The sequence below is a fragment of the Tursiops truncatus genome, chromosome 13 (genome assembly GCF_011762595.2).
Source record: "Tursiops truncatus isolate mTurTru1 chromosome 13, mTurTru1.mat.Y, whole genome shotgun sequence".
Taxonomy (NCBI): Eukaryota; Metazoa; Chordata; class Mammalia; order Artiodactyla; family Delphinidae; genus Tursiops; species Tursiops truncatus.
This window is the reverse complement of record NC_047046.1, coordinates 28,057,181-28,081,802: the sequence shown is the minus strand read 5'-3', so window position 1 is coordinate 28,081,802 and position 24,622 is coordinate 28,057,181. Positions and strand designations below refer to the sequence as shown.

General features: G+C 40.0%; 1 protein-coding gene and 1 long non-coding RNA gene across 4 annotated transcripts in view; both read right to left on the bottom strand.

The window, feature by feature from the left end:
- Positions 1-24,622, bottom strand: part of SPIRE1 (spire type actin nucleation factor 1) — a 206,946-nt gene that overhangs the window by 42,548 nt on the left and 139,776 nt on the right. For all 3 annotated transcript variants that reach the window (XR_012325292.1, XM_073790478.1, XM_033837521.2), the window contains exons 5-6: positions 7,033-7,110; positions 3,164-3,328 (exon numbers count right to left, since the gene is read on the bottom strand). Coding sequence is in view for 2 of the 3 variants with exons in the window: in XM_073790478.1 (XP_073646579.1) it covers positions 3,164-3,328; positions 7,033-7,110 (243 nt within the window). In the remaining variant the exon portion in view is untranslated. The remainder of the gene's footprint in view (positions 1-3,163; positions 3,329-7,032; positions 7,111-24,622) is intronic.
- On the bottom strand, positions 12,688-22,738 carry LOC141276170 (uncharacterized). The gene is made up of 3 exons (XR_012325294.1): positions 22,717-22,738; positions 19,485-19,940; positions 12,688-17,218 (listed from the first exon to the last, which is right to left on the bottom strand). It is a non-coding gene; the product is annotated as an uncharacterized lncRNA (long non-coding RNA).

Sequence of the window (24,622 nt, the reverse complement as noted above, 5' to 3'; positions counted from 1 at the left end):
CACGCAGGTGGTAGGATGTATTGGTACTTCATTCCTTTTTATGCCTGAATAATATTCCATTGTATATTACCCACTCATGAGCTGATAAACATTTGGATGGTTTCTACTTTTTGGCTATTATAAATATGCTATGAACATTCATACATAAATTTTTGTGTGGACAAATGTTTTCATTTCTCTTAGGAGTGCATGTAATGGCTGGGCCGTAAACTCTATGTTTAACACCTTGAAGAATTAGCAAACTATTTCCCCAAGTGTGCACCATCTTACATTTCCATCAGTGCTATGAGGGTTCCAATGTCTCCACATCCTCACCAGCATGTTATTTCTTGTGTTTTTTATTTTAGCCACTCTAGTAGGTGTAAAGTAGCATCTCACTGCAGTTTTGATTAGCATTTCCCTAATGACTAATAATGTTAAGCATCTTTTCATGTGCTTATTGGCCATATCTTCTTCAGAGAATAATTCAAATTATTTGCCCACTTTCCAACTGGGTTGTCTTTTTTATTGTTGAGTTTAAAATATTCTTTATATGTCCTGGATACAAGTCACTTTTTGGATATATGATTTGTAAGTATTTTCTCCCATTTTGTGGGTTGTCTTCACTTCCTTTATATTGTCTTTTAAATCACAAAAGTTTTAATTTTCGATCAAGTCCAATTTATTTTTTTCTTTTGTTGCTGTACTTTTGGTGTCATATCTAAGAAAGCACTGCCTAATCTAAGATCACAAACCTGTTTTCTTCTATGAGTTTTATAGTTCTAGTTCTTAAATTTAGGTCTTTCATCCATTTTGAGTTAACTTTTATATATAGTATGAGGTAGCAGTCCAACTTCATTCTTCTGCTTGTGAATATCCATCTGTCCTGGCATCATTTGTTGAAAAGACTGATATTTCCCTTTTGTCTTGGGATCCCACAGAAATCAACTGACAACAAATGAAGGCAATTATTTCTGGACTCTCAATTCTATTCCACTGCTCTATGTTTATCTTTATGCCAACATCACACTGTCTTGATTACAGTTTCTTTGTAGTAAGTTGTAAAATTAGGAAGTGTGAATCCTCCAACTTCGTTCTTTTTTCAAGATTGTCTTGGCTATTCTGGGTTCCTTGTAATTCCATGTGACTTTTAGGATCTGCTCATCAATTTCTGAAATGACCGGCCAGGGAGCAGCGACAGCACCACACGGGCATGGCACGGGGTGCCCGAGTGCAACTGCCATGGCCACCTCCCTCAGTGGGGTTGCCTGTTCGGGGCGCCTGCCCAGTTACACAGTCCTTGGGTCGCCCGCGCCCCGCGCCTAGCCGTTGCCACAGCTGCCGGAAGAGGCAGTTCAACAGCCGGCCGGGCTCTGGAGCACCCAAGCCCGCTTCAGGAAAGCGGCTTCCGCTCCTCGACTGCTGGCAGTCGGCTGACGGCGGCCGACGATCTACATCTTTATTTTTAAAGGTGAGTTATCTGAAGTTCTCTGTTAGAATTAAAGCATTTTACCAAAACATTTTGAAAAAATTCCATTGAAATGTTTTGTACTTCTATAACTTAATGTTCTAAATATAATCACATATGGCTAAGCCATTCAATTCCCATCATGAGCATCACAAATATACAAAAAACAGTGGATTACTATGGTATAGTTATGTAGTTTAAACCTGAGGATTAAATTAAGAACATCTTGGCATACCGCTTCAGATACAGATAGACTATGTGTGAAAATCCATTGTGTTTACTCTTTACAACAAAATTTTTTTAAAGAAATTAGGAAGTGGCATTATATTGATAAAAGTAAAAATTTTTTTTAAATATATCCAGTTTTTGAATGATTAAATATGAGTAGCTGGGGCTTCCCTGGTGGCGCAGTGGTTGAGTGTCCACCTGCCGATGCAGGGGACACGGGTTCGTGCCCCGGTCCGGGAAGATCCCACATGCCGCGGAGCGGCTGGGCCCGTGAGCCATGGCTGCTGAGCCTGTGTGGCCACAGTAGTGAGAGGCCTGCGTACCGCCAAAAAAAAAAAAAAAAAAATTTGAGCAGCTGAATTTCCACTGTCATTTATCAGGCACATATATACATAACAAGGAACTAATCAAAATCTTAGCCTGTTAGACTAAACCTTGAAAACTTCCCCCACACAAAACCAATCACCACTAGAACTGCCATCTGCCTAGTCCCCTGCACAGAGGCTCAGTATAAACGTATCCAAGTGAACTGCATGGAATTAGCCAGACAAAGAAAGACAGAAAAAAGGAAAACAATAATGGGTACCACAGAGTAGTAACATGTTCTTCTTTACTTACTACTCACAACCTCCAAACTGTATAAACATGCACATAACAGGAGTCCCAGAGGGACTGGAAAGACAAGAAAGGACAAAGAAAATGTGAAGAACTAATGGCTAAAAACTTCCAAAATTTGATAACAATACAAATCTACTCATCCAAGAAGCTCTATAAACTCCAAGCAATAAACTCCAAGAGAGCCACAACAGAACACATTATAGTCAAGTCGTTGAGAGAAAAATATTGAAAGCAGCAAGAAGTGACTATCACATACAAGGGATCCTCAATTAGATGAACAGGTGATCTCTCACTAGAAACCATAAAGGCCAAAAGGCAGTGAGCTAAGTTTAAAGTCAGAAAAAAACACTGTCAACCAATAATTCTGTACCCAGAAAAACTCTGCTTCAAAAATGAAGAAGAGGGCTTCCCTGGTGGCGCAGTGGTTGAGAGTCTGCCTGCCAATGCAGGGGACACGGGTTCGTGCCCCAGTCCGGGAAGATCCCACATGCCGCGGAGCAGCTAGGCCCGTGAGCCATGGCCGCTGAGCCTGCGTGTCTGGAGCCTGTGCTCTGCAACGGGAGAGGCCACAACAGTGAGAGGCCCGTGTACCACAAAAAAAAAAGAAGAAGAAATTAAGACATTCCCAGGCAAACAAACACTAAGGGGGTTCATCACTAGTAACCCTGCCCTAAAGGGAGTTGTTCAGGCTTAAAGAAAAGGACAGTAGACAGAAATTTAAAGCCATGGGTTGTGGAATTACACATTTGTAACTTTTCTGTGAGCTTACTGTATTTTCCAGCTTTTCCATATTGAGAAGAACATTTTCAACAAATAAGATTACCAAAAAACAACCATTTGAGTCCATTGACAGTTTTCTTTGCTACTTACCATCACTTTTCGCAAAGTGTATCTTTTGGATCGAATGTCATCCATTAGCATCTCATAAGGGGTGAGCTGATATTCAATGGGCAGAGGGTTGTACTGCCGCTCTTGGACCTTCTTGAGTTTTACTCCATTCCGCAAATCCCTCATCACCTGCACCCAGAATCGAGCCTGAAAGAGCCAAGGGTGGAGAGAAATCCATAAATAAATTTACTAGTTTCCTCTAAAGAGCTATAGTGGTAAAGAAAATATTAAGAGCTTGGATTACAAACAACCAAGCAAACCAAAGAGAAACGATTTAAAAAATTAGATTTTAGGGTACTAAAAAGCAGGTTGGATGCCAGCAGAGAATCCACCAGCTCTAACTGTGGGGACACCTGGATAAAACCCTAATTCACCCCCTGTGCTACCTGCATCCATGGCCTCAGTTCCTCAGGCCCTCATGCTCCACCTATCAGGTGGCTTTGCTCACTGAAGAGGTGTGTGTTTCTCACACTAGACTTTGGGTTTGGCTCTATTACTTCCTTGGCCACTGGAATTTTAGTGGATATGACATGACCAAAGACTTCAACAACAAATGCACAATGGCTTGTCACTCTGCTCCTGTTACTACCATGAGAACATCACGCTTGGGTTGGCACGAAGCACACTGGCAGGATTATCCAGGAGAAGGACGATGCACAGAGTAGAGCCACCACTCTGATCTGCAGACTCATGAGCTGAGTAAATGCTACCACTTTATGCCGTGGTATTTTGTAGTGTTCAGTTACGCAGCATTACTGTGACCACAGCTAACTGATACAGCCATCTACTGCTATTTGACATCCAGCAAGTTGCTTCCCCTTTCTGAACCCTGGCTTCCTCATCAATAAAAGAAAATGGCACTTTATAACTTGTTGAGATGATCAGAGCTGATGATCACCACACGGGCATGCACAAATTATTTCTGCACATAGAAAATGCTCAAAAATGACAATTTTTATGTTATTACTATCTCTGCACAAATTACTATCTCTGCACAAATTATTTAATATCAATTTTCTTATCTACAAATAATAGCAAGTTGCTCTGCCTGCCTTTCAAGAAAATGAAATATATGTAAAATATTTATTATAATTTAAAATATATTAAATGTGTTAATATTATTATACTTTAACCTTTTTGTTTTCCTGCCTATAAGCTATCATATTCTCGGCTTCAGTAAAGAGAAAATCAATATGATATTTAACTGAAATATTATAGGTTGTTAAACATTAATAAGTGGCTCAATAGCTACATAATATATTTATTAAAAATCAAGTGACATATTTCATAAGAAATGCCTACATAACTGATTAAACTTCTCAAAAATGTCCTCAAAAAATGATTTGTGATTTTTAAAAACTGTATACCATTTCTTATTCCCAAAAGGATTTGAGGTACTTAATACTGTGGTATAGCCATCAGAACATCTTCTAAAATATTAATATTTAAGACAAGTTCTTAGATTCTGCCATTAAAGTTATCCTAATATAAATCCCTAAAATATTTAGATCTCTCCTTTGGGAATGCTCGTCTCAACTTCTCTTGCTCATTCCTTGAAGATCCAATTCAAATACCATCTCATTTTTAAAATACTGTCTCTTCTCTTCACCTCCTCTGGCTTTAAGAAAACCTGACATATGAAACTTTGAATTCTCAAAACAGATAAATTAGTGATGATTACTCACATTAGAATCTTTTGCTATAATTTATAGAAAAATTCAAACAGACTCTTTTATATAGCCAGTTCATTCTATATTATTGTTGGCAAAAATTTTACAAATGACTTTTCAGAATCTAAGTTCCAGTTATATAAAATAATGGACAACTGTCACTGTATGTATTCCCAGAGATTTTATCACTTACCCCTTATTACACTAGAAAGATTCTGAGATGTATAGATTCTGCCATTAAACGTATTCTAATTCTCCTTCATACTATTACTCATTCCTTCCTCATTTCATTCTAATCTTTCTAGGTAGTTCACTTTCATGATCTTATGAAAAAGAAGCTGGTGATCTAGGCAAATGTAACTCCCTTTGGAGATAGTATGTCTCTTGTCAGTGATCATACTGTTTTAGATGAGGTTGCCTTAAGACAGTTAATTAAATTTTTGGTTCAACTTTATACTAGCTATTTGCTAACTTCTGAGCACCTGGAGTTATTTACCTGGCTTCAATGTCTTGGAAAACAAATTTAAAAATTTATTAACTGGGCTTCCCTGGTGGCTCAGTGGTTAAGGATCCGCCTGCCAATGCAGGGGACACAGGTTCGAGCTCTGGTCCAGAAAGATCCCACATGCCGTGGAGCAACTAAGCCCGTGTGCCACAACTACTGAGCCTGCACTCTAGAGCCCGTGAATCACAACTACTGAAGCCCTCACGTCACAACTACTGAAGCCTGCGTGCCTAGAGCCCGTGCTCTGCAACAAGAGAAGCCACTGCAATGAGAGGCCCATGCACCGCAATGAAGAGTAGGCCCCACTCGCCGCAACTAGAGAAAGCCCGCGTGCAGCAACGAAGACCCAACGCAGCCAAAAATAAATTTAAAAAAAAATTTATTAACCAAGATGACATACACCTAGAGCAACACTATGCAAAGGAAACTGATCATCAATATTATTCTAAAGTGACAATACTAGCTTATAAGACAATATAGCCTACTTGTTTTTTAACTTTACCCTTAAACATTCCTGATTAATATCATTCCAAATATCTCAGGAAAGATATCGTCCATAAATTAAGAATATTGCTAACAGGAAACACCCAAATGACCATCAACAGAAGAATGGATAAACAATTGTGGTACTTACATACAATGGAATACCTCTCAGCAATAAAAAGTATAAACTATGATACAGGAAACAACATGGATGAAATCTCCAAAGAATTATGCTGAATAAAAGAAGCCAAAAAAACCCTTGTATATACTATGTGATTGTATTTACATAAAAGTGTACAAAATGCAAGCTAATCTATAGTGACAGAAAGCAGATCACTGGTTGCCTGGAAACTAGGGAGGAGGGAGGCAGGAAGTAGGGTTACAAAGCAATACGAGGAGACGTGGGGTGATGGACAGGCTCACTGTTTTCTTATGGTGATGGTTTGTTTCACAGGTGTGAATGTGTATGCGTATATGTCAAACTTATCAAACTGTACTTTTTAAACCTGTGCAGCTTGTTGTATGTAGATTACACCTTAATAAAGCTGTCAGAAAAGAATATGACAATTGAAATCTAACATGGTCAAAGGCGACTTGTTCATATCCTCCAAATCTGTATCTTTTCCGATTCCGTCATTTAATGTCATTATTTATCCAGTATCCTTAACATGAAAAGTCAGAATCCTAAAATGTGCCTTCCTACATGGATCTAGTACCATGTTGGAAAAATAGTAGACAGTCAGTGAGTCATATGAATACACTGCAATCATCTGTTCTAGAAATCTGTCTTCTGTTTCACCAGGGCAGAACGTTGTAACGTATCACTCATTCTGCATCCCCAGGGCCCTAATCCAGTAACTATTCATTGGATAAATGAATGTACTACACTATAGTTTCACTATATCCTGAAACAGAGCTTAAACTTTGACTTCCACATAAGAGGATGCTAAGGTATTAATGTAATTAGAAAGGTCAATATTTTAAAACACTGAAATTCTCAGAGACATTGGGGTGGTTCTAATAAAATTAGATAGTTTTTAAAAAATGGAATAGCTATTTCCTCAAATGTAAGGTTAGGCTTTCAAATTGGTATAATATCATTTCATAATAGTCCTTAAGATAGACCATTTTACAAAACATGACACGACTTCTTCAACACTAAACAGAACACAGAGAATACCCAGCTATCTCACCCAGTCAGCGTTTTTCAGCTCCTCCAGGTCTGTGTTAGATTCGTTACTCTTCTCCATTTCTTGAATCTTCTTCAGATTCTACCAATTAAAATTCAAATAAAACATTTAAGCACAAAATTTCATTAAGCTACCTTCTCAAATTAAAATTTCGAACGGATACCTTCAGATAAAATATATACAGAAGTGTTACTGAAGCAGATAGCACAGAATCTACTCCTCTGTAAATTTCAGCCAATTTCAGTAAATTAAAATAAATGCAGTCCTGCAGAGGGATGGACTGAGATTGTTCATTCTAATTTCCTTTGAAGCCTTGTGGTTAAACCTCAGTCACAATATTAATTCACATCTTCTAAACTGTACTGACATTTCCTTCTCCATCAACCCCCACATTCAATCCATCATTAATCTCACAGATGTAACTTTCTCTCTTTATTACTTAAGTCCTCTTCTTTTCATCTCCACTGTAAATCCCTTAATCCAAACACCATCTTATTTGGCCTGGACCTCTGAAGCAGCCTTGCCCCGGACGCTAAGTGCTAAGCCTTCAGGCAACCATCAATTTAACCACAACCACAACCCATGTTACAGGAGAAACTGAGGCTCACAATAACTAATATGTCTTGGGTACCCCAAGGTGAGTGACAGAGCAGGAGTGAAGCACATGGAAGTGCCCCAGGGCCTCAGACAAGGTGAGTGATGGAGCAGGACTGAAGCAGACATGAGGTAAGACGTATGGAAGGGACAGCACACGATGAGCAGAATGTTGGGAATGTAGCATCCAGACACTTAAATAACCCTGAGAAAATGGACAGGTAACGTTCTACTTTAACTTGGCCAAAATGAGCATTTACGAATTGGTATTACACAAGGAAAAGAATAGGATTTATGATTTGTACCTGAGCTTTGCACATAACGGGTACTTAATAGGTGGTGTGACATTATGTCAAAATCTGAGTAATAGGGGCTTCCCTGGTGGCGCAGTGGTTGAGAGTCCGCCTGCCGATGCAGGGGACATGGGTTCATGCCCCGGTCCGGGAAGATCCCACATGCCGCAGAGCGGCTGGGCCCGTGAGCCATGGTCGCTGAGCCTGTGCGTCCGGAGCCTGTGCTCCGCAACGGGAGAGGCCCACGTAACGAAAAAAAAAAAAAAACTGAGTAATAATCATTATTAACTAAATCAGGACTCTCAGTTTTCTGACTTTAAAGATATATCACAGGGGGCTTCCCTAGTGGCACAGTGGTTGAGAGTCCGCCTGCCGATGCGGGGGGTGCGGGTTCGTGCCCTGGTCTGGGAGGATCCCGCGGGCCACGGAGTGGCTGGGCCCATGAGCCATGGCCGCTGGGACTGCGCGTCCGGAGCCTGTGCTCCGCAAGGGGAGGGGCCAGAACAGTGAGAGGCCCGCGTACCACCAAAAAAAAAAAAAAAAAAAGATATATCAGAGGTACTGGTATTACATTATCTCTGATATTCAAAATTCCTCATTTTTTGCTAGGGATTATTAGTTAGCTTTAAAAAAATCTCTGATGACTTAAGCCATAATACCAAAATCAGAACTGAGCGGGGAAGAGACCGAAAAGGAGAAGCACAGGTGTTATTTTGTTCCTCTAATGACTGCAACCCAGGCTCCATTCCCAAAAGAATTAAAGTACATACTACTTGGGATTTCCCTGGCAGTCCAGTGGTTAAGACTCCGCGCTTCCTCTATAGGGGGCGCGGGTTGGATCCCTGGTTGGGGAACTTAAGATCCCTCATGCCGTGCGGCACGACTAAACTAAGATAAAAAATAAATAACATAACAAAATATAAAAAAAATAAAGTACACACTACTCTATTGACTAGAAGATTCTTCCAGGTTTTTTAACAATTAAAATGGTGAAAGAAAAGAGACTCAGGAGGTGAAATGCCTCTGGGCACCCTGAGACTCTATCAGGCTACGTCATCTATTTATCAGCAGCAACACTCAAACAATGACAGCTGAACCTAAGTCCCCATCTCCCTCTCCCTAGAAAGCTTTACCCCAGATGCCCACTTAGCTAATTCCCATATATCCTTCTCATTCTTGCTCAAAGGTTACCTTCTCAATGGGGCCCACCTTGACCACCCTATATAAATTCCAAGCCCCACACCCTGCCATGAGCAACCCCTAGTCTACGTCTTTCTCCAAAGTCCATCCTGCCTCTAACAGTCCATATGATTTACTTAATATGTTCACTGTCTGCCTCTCCCTGACAGATTCCAAGCTTCCATGGGGAAGTAGTTTTGGTCTATTTTGTTCACTGTTGGGCTCCTCAAATCTCTAGAACAGTGCCTTGCACTTAGTAGGTGCTCAGTAAATATTTGTTGAATATGTGAATTAAGATACTTTCAACCAAGAACGTTCAATCACTTAAATCTCTTCAACAGTTCTTATCACGTCAACTTTAATAAGCGGAAGCTCAATCAAAAGGAAAATTATTCAGAGGAAAATCTGTATTTTCTTCCCTAAACTCAGAATCCCCTGGAAGGATGGGATGGAGAAATCTTATCTTTCTGTCATATTTCTCCCATCACCTAAAAAGGCTGATCCCACAGCAACCACTTTATTGTTTATCCAATGATCTATAAACCAAAAGATAATGAAAAGAGCTGAAAACACAGTGGAGAAACTCATCTTTACAAGCCTATGTTGTTTTTAAAAATTCCGATGGTCTCTAGGTCCTTTTAGGATCCAAACAAGAGAAGGCAAGACAAATGTACAGATACAGTAGAAGATGGGAGATCTTTGGCAAGATGAAATCTTTATCTTTTTTCCTTGAATCCTACTGCTACTACCAAAAAGGTGATTACAGTAGGTCTCTGAATTGTTCTTTCTGCTTCAGCTTCTTCCTCATTTATCTTCTCAATCCCCCATGACGGGTTCTCAGTGTCTCTGTTGTGCCCCTCAAACTGGGGTGCCTATAAGTACTTCTGGGGAACTCTTTTAGTTAGAGCCTGTCCTGGGGATGTTGAGAGAGAGAGAAAGCCAGTTTCAGATACTGGATCCATCTGTGCCTGAAGCCAGCTGTGCCCTTATATTCCCAATTAAGGGAGTCAATAAATTCCTCCCCCTTCCACCCATGCTAATTTGAGTGGATTTCTGTCACTTGCAATGGAAAGAATTATGATTTAACATGTCCCCTTTAGTCCAAAAATATGGGTTCACGCTTCTATGTCTTAGGGGTGGTCTGGTGGAAGAGTACGAGAAGCATATGGCCCTTTTTCCACCCAACCTTAACTGTTACTGTTCTCGGACACATCCCTGACAAAATGTAGCCAGGATGGTCTCACTGTTAAGACTTTAGACATCTCTATCTTTACTTGTGCTGTGACAAAATCCCTAACTCCCTGCAGCTAAGAAAAACTATCTGCTGTCTATAATACTGACGATAATTTAAATGAATGGCCTGAGAATTTCATGTTTCTTTATTTTTCTGAACAGCAAGTAGCACTAATTGTAGCTCGATACTTCCTAGCTGTGTGACTCTGGATAGTTATACAACTGCTCTAGTCTTCAGGTTGATTTTCTCACCTGTAAAATGCAGCTGCCAATAAATACCTTTTCGATTTTGTTAACATTACGTAAAATAATACAAAAGACATATAGCATGTGGCCTGGTTCATATTAAGCAGATTAGTAGATATTAGTTATTTAGCATTTATTTAGTAGTTATTAGTTACTATAAGCCAATGAATATCTATGAAGATTTGATTGTGAACACTTCCACTCTATCACAAAAACATTCTTTTTTTTTAAACATTTTATCTTTTAACAAATGAGACCTCTCTTTAGCCTCTTCGTGAAGTAAAAAATCCTGAATCATCAATAAATCAGTATAAAATAGCTGAGAATCTGTAAATACTATAATTGAACAAGCTTGAACAAATATTCAATGAAGAATCTCAGGTTTTCTCATTAGCAGCAACAGAAATGAGTTATTTGAAAGTAAATTACAGATTTTTATAGTTTTAGAGACAAGCTTCTGTCAGTTATATTCTAGCTTCTGAATAAGTTTTTTTTTTTTTGCTTGTACAAATGTAAGAAGAGATGCCAACCTGTGCTTGGAATAGGGTGAGAAAGTCCTAACTGAGAGCATCCACACGGCAATTAACTCTCCCCATTTCTGACACAACCATTCTCAAGCTAGCAATTACAACTGCTCTTTGCCAACATCTTTAGTTCCCAGCATCTTAAAAAATAAATAAATAAAATCTACTCCATGAATCACAAGTATATCAAATACTCAGAGTAATGTTAATGTATTTGCATAGATTCAACCACCACCCTTACTGACAATGTATTCATGTATTAACATAATATTTTAATAACAGCATTTTAATGATCACCCTTTTCCTCCATATTGTTAACCATTTAGAACTATTTGTTATTTAATGGTATTCCCCTGTACAATGGGTACGTGTTTTCAGCTAGAAACTTTTAAATGTGTAAAAATGAATGTTTCAATAATTCCTTGAAAAAAACCTTTTTTTAACTCAGTTAAAATATGCTAATATACTTTTAAAGAAATTACTTTCATAGAGACCATTAAATATATCTCACAAGTGACAAAGTCACTAATATAAATATTGCCTATAATAAACAGAACATGTATATTAGCCTCACAGAGTAAGAGCCATGATGTCCTTCCTAATTCAGATACTTTTACCACAGAAAAGAAAAAGGACTTCCAAATTAATATTTTGGAAATTAGAGCACAAAAAAGCCCCCAATTACAGCAATTCTTGTGATAAATGGAAGTCTCCCATGCATATAAAGAGCTAATGGATAATTACTAAAGAATATGATTTATATTTTCATCAACCTTTATGGCACTATCTTAAAGATGTAACATGCTCCTTCTCCCAGAGGGGTCGAAGAGGGAGAAGACATTTCTCTCGAGAGAAAGAGCATTTTACTTAATGAAAAATGTAAAACGTTAAGATACTAAACTGTAAGTTGATATTCTGTAAAGCTCAATTTGAATTTATACGGTTCACTGCAGAAATCAGAAAAAGTATAGATGAAGTCGTCAAAATGAAGGAAATGCATTTCTAGGTTCCAGGAAAGGAACACTGTTCCTCCATTCTCCCAATATTTTTGTAGACAGACAGACAGACAGACAGACACACACACACACACACTCACTGGCTGAGTGTTTAATGCCTGTCTCTGCCCCAAGTAGCTGGACTCACAGTATCTCCCTAAAGACATCTATCTGCCCCTTCGGTTTTTATACTCATTAACTGTTCACACCTACAGAAATGCAGTGATGATCATTATAAAACAATCATTAAAATATCAGAGACACTATTTACAAATTATATCACAAAAAGCTATTTTCTTAATGAATAAATACAAATAAGACCAATACTCCATTAGAAAAATGGACAAAGAATATGGATACACAATTGAAAAATACAAATAGTTCTTAAGCATATGAAAAGGTACCTGATCTCATTCATTGTAAGGAAAATGTAAACTAAAACTATGAGATATAAATTTTCACTTATCACTTAGAAAAACACATTATGAAGATGTAGAAAAACAGACACTCTTACACATTTCCAAGGAGAGTATCAATTGGTAAACCTCAATGGAGGACAATCTCATAAATTTTATGAAAATTATAAATGCACAATTTCTTTGACCCAGTAATTCTACTTTTAGGAATTTGTCTTATATATACAATCACACCCACAAAAAACAGGTTAAAAACTATCCATTGCAGCATTGTTTATAAAGAGCAAAAAATTGGAAGAGACTTATTAGTTGTCAATAGAGGACATATTAAATCAATTACAGTCTATCCACACAACAGAACATCACGGAGACACAAGAAATGTAAACACTATGCGCTGATATAAAATGATCTACAAGATTTATTATTAAATGAAAAAAGGAAGGTTCAGAACAGCATGAAAAAGGAAGAAAAAATATTGATATTTTTCTGTTAGTTATACATAAATCATCTGTGTAAGGACAAAGAAGAAATTAACAGTATTTGTTGCCGGTGGGAGAGACTGTGCAGCTAGGAGACAGAGGGAGAAGAGTGCAGCTTCTTGCACTATTTCTGGACTCCTGGAGCTTGAACCATGTGAGTTTTTTTATTTGTTAAAATAAAGTTAATTAAGTTCAAAAAGTCACAGGACCTGAAAAGTCTATAACTGAGTTCTGACATGATCTTCTACATAAAAGATTCTTCTGAAGCATTTTAACAGGGCGAGTAGTGACAAACCCAAAGAAATCTAGGGGCAGAGAGGGTAATTTCACTATTGCTGATGAGATGAGTGTTCTGCACATTTACTAACATTCACAAAATAAATCAAATAGAAAAAAGATAGACTTTGACAAGGACTCTAAAAAAGTTACAAATAATAGATGATTTAATTAAAATGAACACAATAGCAACCTTAAACAAACAGCTGGTGGTAGATTCTTTCTTTCAAAAAATATGTTCACCCCTTGGAGGACTGGAAATCCGTTTTGGCTCTAGGGAGAAATTTCCAGTTAACTTAAATGTCATCGCAGTTTTATTACTGGAGGTGTAGGGAGCAAACATGGGAGGGAGAGGCCAGGAGTATGAGAAAGCTAATTAAAATATACTTCAACATGTGAATGAGATAGGTCTTGTGGCTTTATCTTTGTGCGTGCATTAAAGCAGAAAACAGTCTCAAGTCATGTCACAGCAGACGTCTTAGGAGTCAGCGTAACTGGCAATGGCACTATGATGTAGGTGGACTTGGTTATACTGGCTGTGAGATACTGGGTGGGAAATAGTTACATTTGATTTTTTTCAACCAATTACAGGTTATAAAATGTGGTCATCTGATTTTAAACAACAGACAAAAGACAATTCCATAACAGCCTAATCAATTCCAAAAACACTGTTTTCCCCCTGTGGCAACAGAAGATACTTTATATATACATATATAGTATTCCATTTTAAGTAAAATATTTTAGCACTATCTTGTTTAAGATTAACTGAGCTCAAAGATTTCATCACAAAATTATGATTCTTTTATAGGGCTAATTGAAATAATATATGTAAATCACTTAATAAACTATTACAGCAATCATTCTGATTATATAGTGTAAAATTACTCATATAATCTTTTGAAAATTCATAATGAACCATGCTGCTTTCCCACTCACCTTCTTAGCCCATAATTTCAATATATGGTCAAATACTAGCAGCTAAAAAGATAGAATGGCTCTAATCTGGGCACCTAGAAATCATCCTTCCATTACGGGGTTTTATTAAATTTAGGGTAAGATTTAACTAATCAGAAGAATGTGACTGGTGAGGTTTAAAATAAAGTCACATGTAAGTGAGAATCCCTCAAACACTTAGAAAATGGAGACACTGGTGTAATGCTCCTTCTAACAGCTGTATCTCTGAGTACCAGAAGAGGAAACAGGTGCCTCCACGGTGCCTCCATTCACATGCCACAATCCGCATCCCACTGCTGGACTGGCTGCTCCTGGGCTGTGGCTCTTACTGGAGTATCTTGTTCACCACTGTGTCCCCAGTGAAATGTAAATAGTAAGAGCACTGAATGCACGGCTGTTGGGAGAACTGCAGAGTTAATGCGCACCACAGCCTTAGAGCAGTGTCTGCACAGGATAAGTGTGGGAGAAATACTTGCTGTTATTCATTGTAGTAGCACCTGCCATATAGGAGACACATGACACAACTGTTGCGTGAATGAATAAATTTTGCCAATTGATCCTAATTCCTTTGGGACCTAGTGCTTCTCTACTCGCCAGGATTTGCAATAGTCAAATATGGCTGCTGCATTCTCACAGGTCCCCGAAAGTCCCCCAGTCTCTGCCCACCCCCACACTCAGGTTTATGGAATCCTCCTGTACATCCTCATCTCCTACTGCAAGATCCATTTTTGGTGTTTGTCACTATTTCTAAATCCTTAGAAAGGAGTGTTAATCCCAATTCTTTCTATCACTATGGGCAGCTAACTGATTATAGTTTGTTAAACTGTGCTTCAGCTTTCCTCTCTATAAAATGAGGCGGGACGCAAACAGTAGTACTGCCTACTTATCAGGACTATCACGAAGTTTAAAGTGCTCACAAAGGCAATGAATAAGAGATAGTCAGGGATTATAAATGTTTATGTGAAAGTGACATAAATTGTTTCAGCCCAGAGCTGCAGCTGTGGGCTTTGGGTCTTTTTTCCCAAAGTACATACATTTCCTTAGAGTGGAAATCTTTGAAAAAATTATAAAAATCCAGTAGCACTCCATCTCACCCCCTACTCCTCAGGTTCCCACTTTGGACAGCAGTTCGAATACAAGGGGATGGACTATAAAGGACTTAAGGCTGATTCTATTTTGCTCTATTTCTTCTTGAATGTTAATGTGTTAAACACTTAGGAAAATTCAACTATAGAACAAAATGTGACATTTACTAGGTTGAAAAAAATCTCATTAATGAAGGGCCCTAGTGTCCTAAGCTGAGGAAGCAGCAAGGGGAACATACCTAAAAAGACGACAGGAGATGCTGTCCTCGGTCCCTAATTCTATGACAGGGTTGGGAATATAAACATGGTCCTTGTCCCTAAGATGCTCAGTCTAATGAGGAGACGAACGTAAATGGTAATTCCAATACAGTGTGATAAGTGACAGAAGCCAGAGCAGAGTGCTCTATGAATGAACACAGAGAATAAGGAAATTAACTTCGATCAGCAGAAGCATTTCAGAACAGTGGACATCTGAGTTAGGTCTTAAGTAGGCATTTTCTATGTGAGAGAAGAGAGGAGAAGGACATTTCCAGCAGGTGCAGAGGCCCTCGGCAATCAGGGGCTGGAGGAGGGTAGCAAAGCGTGAACGCGCGGTGAGCAACAAGGAATGAAGAGCCCAGAGAGGTCAGATTGGGGCCCGGCTGTAAACGGTCCCTATGCTGTGCTAAGGGGTCTAAACTTTCCACCTACAAGCATCAAGGAGTCAACACATCTTTACACAGGGACGGAAAGCTGGAGGATAGATGGAACACTGGAGGACAGACTGTACACGGGGACGGAACACTGGAGGATACAGTCTATCCTCCATTAGGAGGCTTTGCCACAACTCAGGCAAGAGACGCAGACCACTGCACGAGCAAGGCACAGGTAAGAACACGAAGGAGGCTCTGCATCTGGAGACAAGTCAGGAGTGTCAGGGGACCACGATTCGAGAGAGGTGGCAGAAATCAGATGTCCAATACCTGCCACAGTTCTCTAAGTCATTCAACGCTGATCCAAGATTTATACAGGCCCTATTACACTGCGGCTGCAGCAGTGAATTGGACAGAAAAGATCTCTGCCCTCAGTGAGAATGTATCCTAGTGGCAGATATGAATGAGGGGGAAAAGAGACCAGCAAAACAACTCTAGACTGTGATGGCTGCTAGAAAGGAAATACACAGAGTAATGTGACTTTAAAGAAACAGGCCGAGTGCGCTCACTACATAAGAGCATTTAGGAGACGCCTCAGACGTCCTTTCAGCTGAGGACTGAAGGATATAAATGAAGAACCATAATTCAGAGGGTGAATGAACATAGCATTTATAAGAGGAGTTTAAGATGTCAACAAGCAACTAAATAATCAAGCACCACAGGTGCACTCACACTTGAGAAGAGATAAAGATCATTATGATCAGATAATCGGAAATGACAATCTACACTGTGATAGCCTGCCTCTGAAGAAATCCAAGATGGCTTAATGATATTAGACATCTTATCCCTCAAAGATCAAGATGTTTGGTGGTATTCAACCTTCATTCTGGGCTTATTTACATGTATGGCACAAGAAACTGCAAGGGGAGAGAAAACGTTCATCACTTTAAGTATATAATCTTCTAACAGAAATTACGTGCTTTAAAAACCTTTTACGTGCCTTCTAATTAAGAGTTCTTATTGCAATGATATGAACATGTTTCATAATGTTCAATTATTTTTACTGTTCATTCACTTATGACTAATATTATTATATTAGGAATTTCTTCTTTCCAGGAATTTGCTTACCGTTAGATTTTAAAATACAGAAGTTTGGGACTTCCCTGGTGGTCCAGTGACTGAGACTCCGTGCTCCCAATGCAGGGGGCCCGGGTTTGATCCCTGGTCAGGGAACTAGATCCCACATGCTGCAAGTAAAGATCCTGCATGCTGCAACTAAGACCTGGTGCAGTCAAATAAATAAATAAATAATTTTAAAAATAAATAAAATACAGAAGTTTTAGTCCTCACTGACATCAGTACAGTAGCAATGTCAGTATTGAGTTTATAGCTCAATACTGACAACACTGAGCTTTCCTATAAAATCTACAACACTGAACTGCTTTCCTATGAAATCCATCTTGAATTTAAAATATAATATAAAACCGGATTTAAAAAATGGATAAAATATGATATAAAATAGTATACATTAACTTCCTAGCAAATTTTACTGGGAATGCATTTTAAATGGTTATCTGTATATATTTTGCCTACACAAAACAAGACTGGTACAAAAATGAGGAAAATCTTGAATGAATAGAACAAAGATTTAGTCACATGAATTGCACTTTCTGCAGAGCATTTTATGACTAGAAGGAATCTGAGCATGTCTATTTTGCCCCCACTTCCCTTTTTAAAGTGAAGTAAACAGAAATCTAGCAAAGGCTATTTGACTTAAGCCAGTCGCATGACTAATGAGTGGAAGAATATGATTCACCAACACAAAAGGGGCTTTAAAAAATGACTGGTGTTGATATATTTTAAATATAATAAAAATGAAAAATGAGTTATTTGCTTGAAAACAAGATTTTTTTTCAAAAGCTTCTTTTTAAACAGTGTACTTCCCTGATACATCAAGTTTTTTCTACAATGATAAATAGAGTTACACCTCTACTGTGGAAGGATTTCCTGGAGAAGGTGGGGAGGGCACACTACACACTAAATGTGGAGGCAATAATGTTAGAGCCGGCTGGGAACATACTGGAATCAGTCAACTGACTTTCTAGTCTGGAAATAATTTTATCTCAATCTTTGACATTTCCATTTCCATATTACTTCATACCTAAACCTAACATGACACGTCCCTCCTCCCATCCCATTCCCATCTGTGTGCGTGTGTGAGACAGATAGACAGACACACACACACACACACACACGCGCTCACACACATGTTCCCTCATGAGTCCCCTTATCCCCCAACTCCAAATTTTATTCTCTCTGGCTCACACCCCCTTCTTCCCAACCCTGATTAAAAGCCTGTATCAAAGCGTACACCTGCACTTTCCTCCAGGGACTCTTGTCAGCCATGGACAAGTCTGTTGCAGGTGACTGTTCTTACAAGAAAACAGGAATAACTGCAGAGAGCACCTTTGCCAGGCTGGAGAGCGGGATGAGGATGGAAACACAGGCATCAGAAGTTCTGAGAACTTCCTTCTATGGGAACCTCTAAGCTAAGCCTCAGTATACTAATCTACAAAGTGAGAGTCACAGGACTGGTCATGAAGACTAAATGAAGCAAACAACAGCAGCCACTTTGTGGTTGTAGGGCTTAAAGTATGAGGAAATGATAAATAATTTCATGTAATAATAACAAAACCAGGGACTGATGATCAAAAACTACTTAGACAGCAATGAATTAAAGCACACTGCCATTAATATAATTTCCTTTTTTCCAACAAAGTAATTTACACTTGAAATTGTCAAGCTCAATCCTCCCCTCCCCACTGCACATGCTCACCAGCTCTAGCCAGTCGAGTTGGGCTGGGGGGGTTCACTGGCACGAGGGCACGGGCCATCTCTTCTTTCACGCGACCCTATGCACTAAATGGACAGCTCAGACAGTCCCTCCATCTACACTTACATACGAGGATATCAAATTGCTTATAAGACACGGGAACACGTACTCACTTTCAAGGATATCAAATTGCCTTTGAGACACAATAACAGCAGCCTATTCAAATCTTCTCTATCGTTTGGAGAACCACCTTAAAGGGTCTCATTCATTGTTTAAGAAGGAAATCATCACATCATGAAAAGAGATCATTATGAAAATGAATTTACTTTCTAAATAAATAGATGGACTACAAGGCCTTGTGCTTTGTAAAGCAGCTAGGTCTGGTAAATGTAATGACCACTTTATAGAACAGTTATAACACTTGGAAATAGGTTATGGGTTTTATATTTTAATAAACTGCCAATTGAGCATATAAGAGGTTTAATATAATTAAAGTACTTTTGGTCTATCAAATCAATACATTATCAACAACTGAGCTCAAATGTTTTGATACTAATATTTTACCCTAATTTTATACACGCACACGCACACACAAGCACACGCACACACACAGATATATGGTTGTTTGAAACATCACTGATAAACAGATAATCAATCAACCTGTTGAATCAGACATTATTACTTTGAAAATTCCAGTTGATATACAGTAACTCACAGGTATAGAAGAAAGATCGTCTGATTCTTTTTTTTTTTTTAAAGAAATCCCATGGGTTTTAAAAAAACTTAATTAATTTATTTATTGGCTGCGTTGGGTCTTCGTTGCTGCGCGCAGGCTTTCTCTAGTTGTGGCGAGCGAGGGCTACTCTTCATTGTGGGGCGCGGGCTTCTCCTGTGGAGCACGGGCTTTAGGCATGCAGGCTTCAGTAGTCGCAGTGTGTGGGCTCAGTAGCTGCAGCACAGGCAGCTAGAGTGCAGGCTCAGTCGTTGTGGCATGCAGGCTCAGTAGCTGTGGCTCACGGGCTCTAGAGTGCAGGCTCAGTAGTTGTGGCACACGGGCTTTGTTGCTCCGTGGCATGTGGGATCTTCCCGGACCAGGGATTGAACCCATGTCCCCTGCACTGGCAGGCCGATTCTTATCCACTGTGCCACCAGGGAAGTCCCTCGTCCGATTCTAAAATTGTGTATTTTGAGATCTTCAGAAAAAAAATCAAATTAGCCCAGAGTTTTTTATTATTAGTGTGAATTTAGCACTCTTGAGACTAGGTTAAAGGTTAAAGTGACTAACATACATATATGAACTAATATGTATGAAAATTTTCTTTAATTTCAAGAAAAATGCATACATTGAAGAGGAAAGGGAAATGCATTTGGACCCTATAAGACTTTATTCCTAAAACCTCAGTATTGACAGGCAATTTATGCAGTATAAAATCTGTAATTAAATGGTACAGAATGTTCATGCCAGGATTTCCACATATTTTATAGCTTACCTTCTCAAGACTCATTATTAAGTAAGTTCTTATTTATAAATTTAAAGAATGGAAAGGGCACTCAAAGGCCTCATCTACAGCCCACAAAACTTCCTGTATTTACTAGAAATATCTTGGTCAAAATGCTTCTAATAGTCAAAAATGCTTTCAAAACTGGCTTCTTTCAACCAGAACATTTCTGAAGCTCTGAAAACACAGACATAATGCATAAATCATTTCAGTTCAACAGACATTTCTAGAGTGTTTCCTACATGCACACACTGCAGTAAGAGTCACCAACAGGAAAATGATTCAAAACACAGTCATTCTTCTCAAGCACTGTCTGGTCCAGCTGTGGAGAAACAGTTCAAAGACAAGCAAATAACTCCCGGGGGGTATGAGACATGCAGGACTGAGGGGTATAAGACAGAGGGAGTGAAGGGTGGAGGGAGGTACCACGTGAGCAGGCTTTTTAGGTGGGTAAACAGGAGCTCACCAGGAAGGCAAGGCGGGGAGAGACTGCCAGGCAGAAAGAACAGAAATGTGCTAGGGCCACAGACATACAACAAGCATGATATATTCGGAAACTGTAAGTAATTCTGACTGGATAGTGTAAAATGCAAAGAAGGGAGAGTTGAAAAGGAGAATAAAAACACAACTAGGTGAAATGCCATAAGGCCTCGTGTGCAAGACAATGGAGTTTGGTTTCACTCTCTAGGCCATGAGGAGCCATGTTAACCAGAAAGCAAAGTGCCTTGTCAAGCTGCCAGGTGTCCAGTGATCAGGAAGGAGGAGCCAAACTGAAAATAACAACCACGCCCTATTCCCTTACCGCAGCAGCGCAAACAAGAGGCCAACAAAGAGGTTTTGCTCTCCTTGCTCTATTTTCCCCTCAGAATGGCGCTGGGTGAGGTCAGGTGACAGGCGGTGCAGGTGGGTGATCTTCTCATTGTGGAAGAGCACTGGACAGCAGGGGCCCCGCATATGTGGACCCAGGGCTGGTGGAGGGAAAGAGTGGAGGCAAGGGCCTTAGCCAAGGTCCTTCGAGTGCAGGCGCCGGGTGAGGAATGCAGGCGCCGGGTGAGGAATGCAGGTGTGTGTGCTCCTGTGGCCTGTGGGCGTGGCACACCAGGAAAGCAGGCCTCAGGTCAGGCCTGGAAGAACACGCGGAGGTTTGGGCCTGGAGCCAGACTCCTCGGGTCAGATCTGTGACCTACAGCAATCATTCCCGACAAAGTGGAAGGTGAACTGGACAGTGAGAATTTACAGAGATGAGACCAGCAGGAGGCTATTGTAATAACCCAGGTTGGACATGTGGGCCTGAACTCTTGGTGAAGTGACTAAATCTAAGCCACACAGGACAAGAAGTGAATCCAGGAAGGACTGATAAACTGTCAGAAAATAGTGGGGAGGGGAGGTCAAGGGACAATACCGGTTCAGGTGGCAGTGAGTGGAAGAGCTCAATGGGCAGGGGGTGAGGAACGAAAGCCCACGATTTCCAAGATGGAATGATCACAGGTTATCACGAGGACAAAGGTGTGTTCAGGTAAGCAGAGTGCTGAAGTAGAGGAGGTGTCAAGGAGACAAAGCTAAAGTTTCTTTTATCAATCAAATCAGTCAAGATGCTGGCAGATGACAGTGACAATGGGTTCAAGAATAACAGAAGCAGATGGCATGAGGTTTTGGTACAAGTATGAAGAGTCATTGTTTAGAAGCAGCAGAGAGAGAGAATATCACCAACCGACCCCAGTCCAAAGATCTGAAGCTGTGGAGGACAGAGCAGCCTCCCACAAGAGGGAGGCAAGAGAAAGCACTGCCCTTGGGGGAGCGGGAGTCCTGAGAAGAGCCTGAGGGTACTGAGAAGTTCCTTTTAAAAATGGAGCAGAGTTTCCAGAAAGAAGAATGGAGATTCAAGTTTCTGCTTAGATATGTCAACAAAGCTTTTGCTTCATTTTAATGAATCATAAATTATATAGTAAGAAAAAAAGACCCTGAACCAAGATGGTGGAGTATAAGGACGTGCTCTCACTCCCCATTGTGAGAACACTGGAATCACAACTAGCTGCTGGACAATCATCGACAGGAAGACACTGGAACTCACCAAAAAACATACCCCACATCCAAAGACAAAGGAGAAGCCACAATGAGAGGGTAGGAGGGGTGCAATCACAGTAAAATCAAATCCCATAACTGCTGGGTGGGTAACTCACAGACTGGAGAACACTTAAACCACAGAAGTCAACTCACTGGCGTGAAGGTTCTGAGCCCCATGTCAGGCTTCCCAACCTGGGGGTCCGGCAACAGGAGGAGGAATTCCAAGAGAATCACACTTTGAAGGCTAGTGCGATCTGACTGCAGGACTTTGACATGACTGGGGGAAACAGAGCCTCCACTCTTGGAGGGCACACACAAAGTAGTGTGCGCATCGGGACCCAGGGGAAGGAGCAGTGACCCCAAGGGAGACTGAACTAGACCTACCTGCTAGTGTTGGAGGGTCTCCTGCAGAGGCGGGGGCGGGGCTGTGGCTCACCATGGGGACAAGGCCACTGGCAGCAGAAGTTCTGGGAAGTACTCCCTGGAGTGAGCCCTCCCAGAGTCTGCCATTAGCCCCACTAAAGAGCCCAGGCAGGCTCCAGTGCTGGGTGCCTCAGGCCAAACAACCAACAGGGAGGGAAGCCAGCCCCACCCATCAGCAGTCAAGCAGATTAAAGTTTTACTGAGCTCTGCCCACCAGAGCAACAGTCAGCTCTACCCACCACCAGTCCCTCCCATCAGGAAACTTGCACAAGCCTCTTAAGATAGCCTCATCCACCAGAGGGCAGACAGCAGAAGCAAGAAGAACTACAATCCTGCAGCCTGCGGAACAAAAACCACATTCACAGAAAGATAGACAAGATGAAAAGGCAGAGGGCTATGTACCAGATGAAGGAACAAGATAAAACCCCAGAAAAACAACTAAATGAAGTGGAGATACGCAGCCTTCCAGAAAAAGAATTCAGAATAATGATAGTGAAGATGATCCAGGACCTCGGAAAAAGAATGGAGGCAAAGATGGAGAAGATGCAACAAATGTTTAACAAAGACCTAGAAGAATTAAAGAACAAACAAACAGAGATGAACAATAAAATAACTGAAATGAAAACTACACTAGAAGGAATCAATAGCAGAATAACTGAGGCAGAAGAACGGATAAGTGACCGGGAAGACAGAATGGTGGAATTCACTGCCATGGAACAGAATAAAGAAAAAAAGAATGAAAAGAAAAGAAGACAGCCTAAGAGACCTCTAGGACAACATTAAACTCAACAACATTCGCATTATAGGGGTCCTAGAAGGAAAAGAGAAAGGACCAGAGAAAATATTTGAAGAGATTATAGTCGAAAACTTCCCTTACATGAGAAAGGAAATAGCCACCCAAGTCCAGGAAGTGCAGCGAGTCCCATACAGGATAAACCCAAGGAGAAACACGCCAAGACACATAGTAATCAAACTGCCAAAAATTAAAGACAACGAAAAATTATTGAAAGCAGCAAGGGAAAAATGACAACATACAAGGGAACTCCCATAAGATTAACAGCGAATTTCTCAGCAAAACTATACAAGCCAGAAGGGAGTGGCATGATATACTTAAAGTGAGGAAAGGGAAGAACCTACAACCAAGATTACTCTACCCAGCAAGGATCTCATTCAGATTCGATGGAGAAATCAAAAGCTTTACAGACAAGCAAGGGCTAAGAGAATTCAACACCACCAAACCAGCTCTACAACAAATGCTAAAGAAACTTCTCTAAGTGGGAAACACAAGAGAAGAAAAGCACCTACAAAAACAAACCCAAAACAATTAAGAAAATGGTCACAGGAACGTACATATCGATAATTACCTTAAACTTGAATGGATTAAATGCTCCAACCAAAAGACACAGACTTGCTGAATGGATTCCAAAACAAGACCCATATATATATGCTGTCTACAAGAGACCCACTTAAGACCTAGGGACACATACAGACTGAAAGTGAGGGGATGGAAAAAGATATTCCATGCAAACGGAAATCAAAAGAAAGCCGGAGTAGCAATACTCATATCAGATAAAATAGACTTTAAAATAAAGAATGTTACAAGAGACAAGGAAGGACACTACATAATGATCAAGGGATCAATCCAAGAAGAAGATATAACAATTATAAATATATATGCACCCAACACAGGAGCACCTCAATACATAAGGCAACTGCTAACAGTTGTAAAAGAGGAAATCGACAGTAACACAATAATAGTGAGGGACTTTAACACCTCACTTACACCAATTGACAGATCATCCAAAATGAAAATAAATAAGGGAACAGAAGCTTTAAATGATACAATAGACCAGACAGATTTAATTGA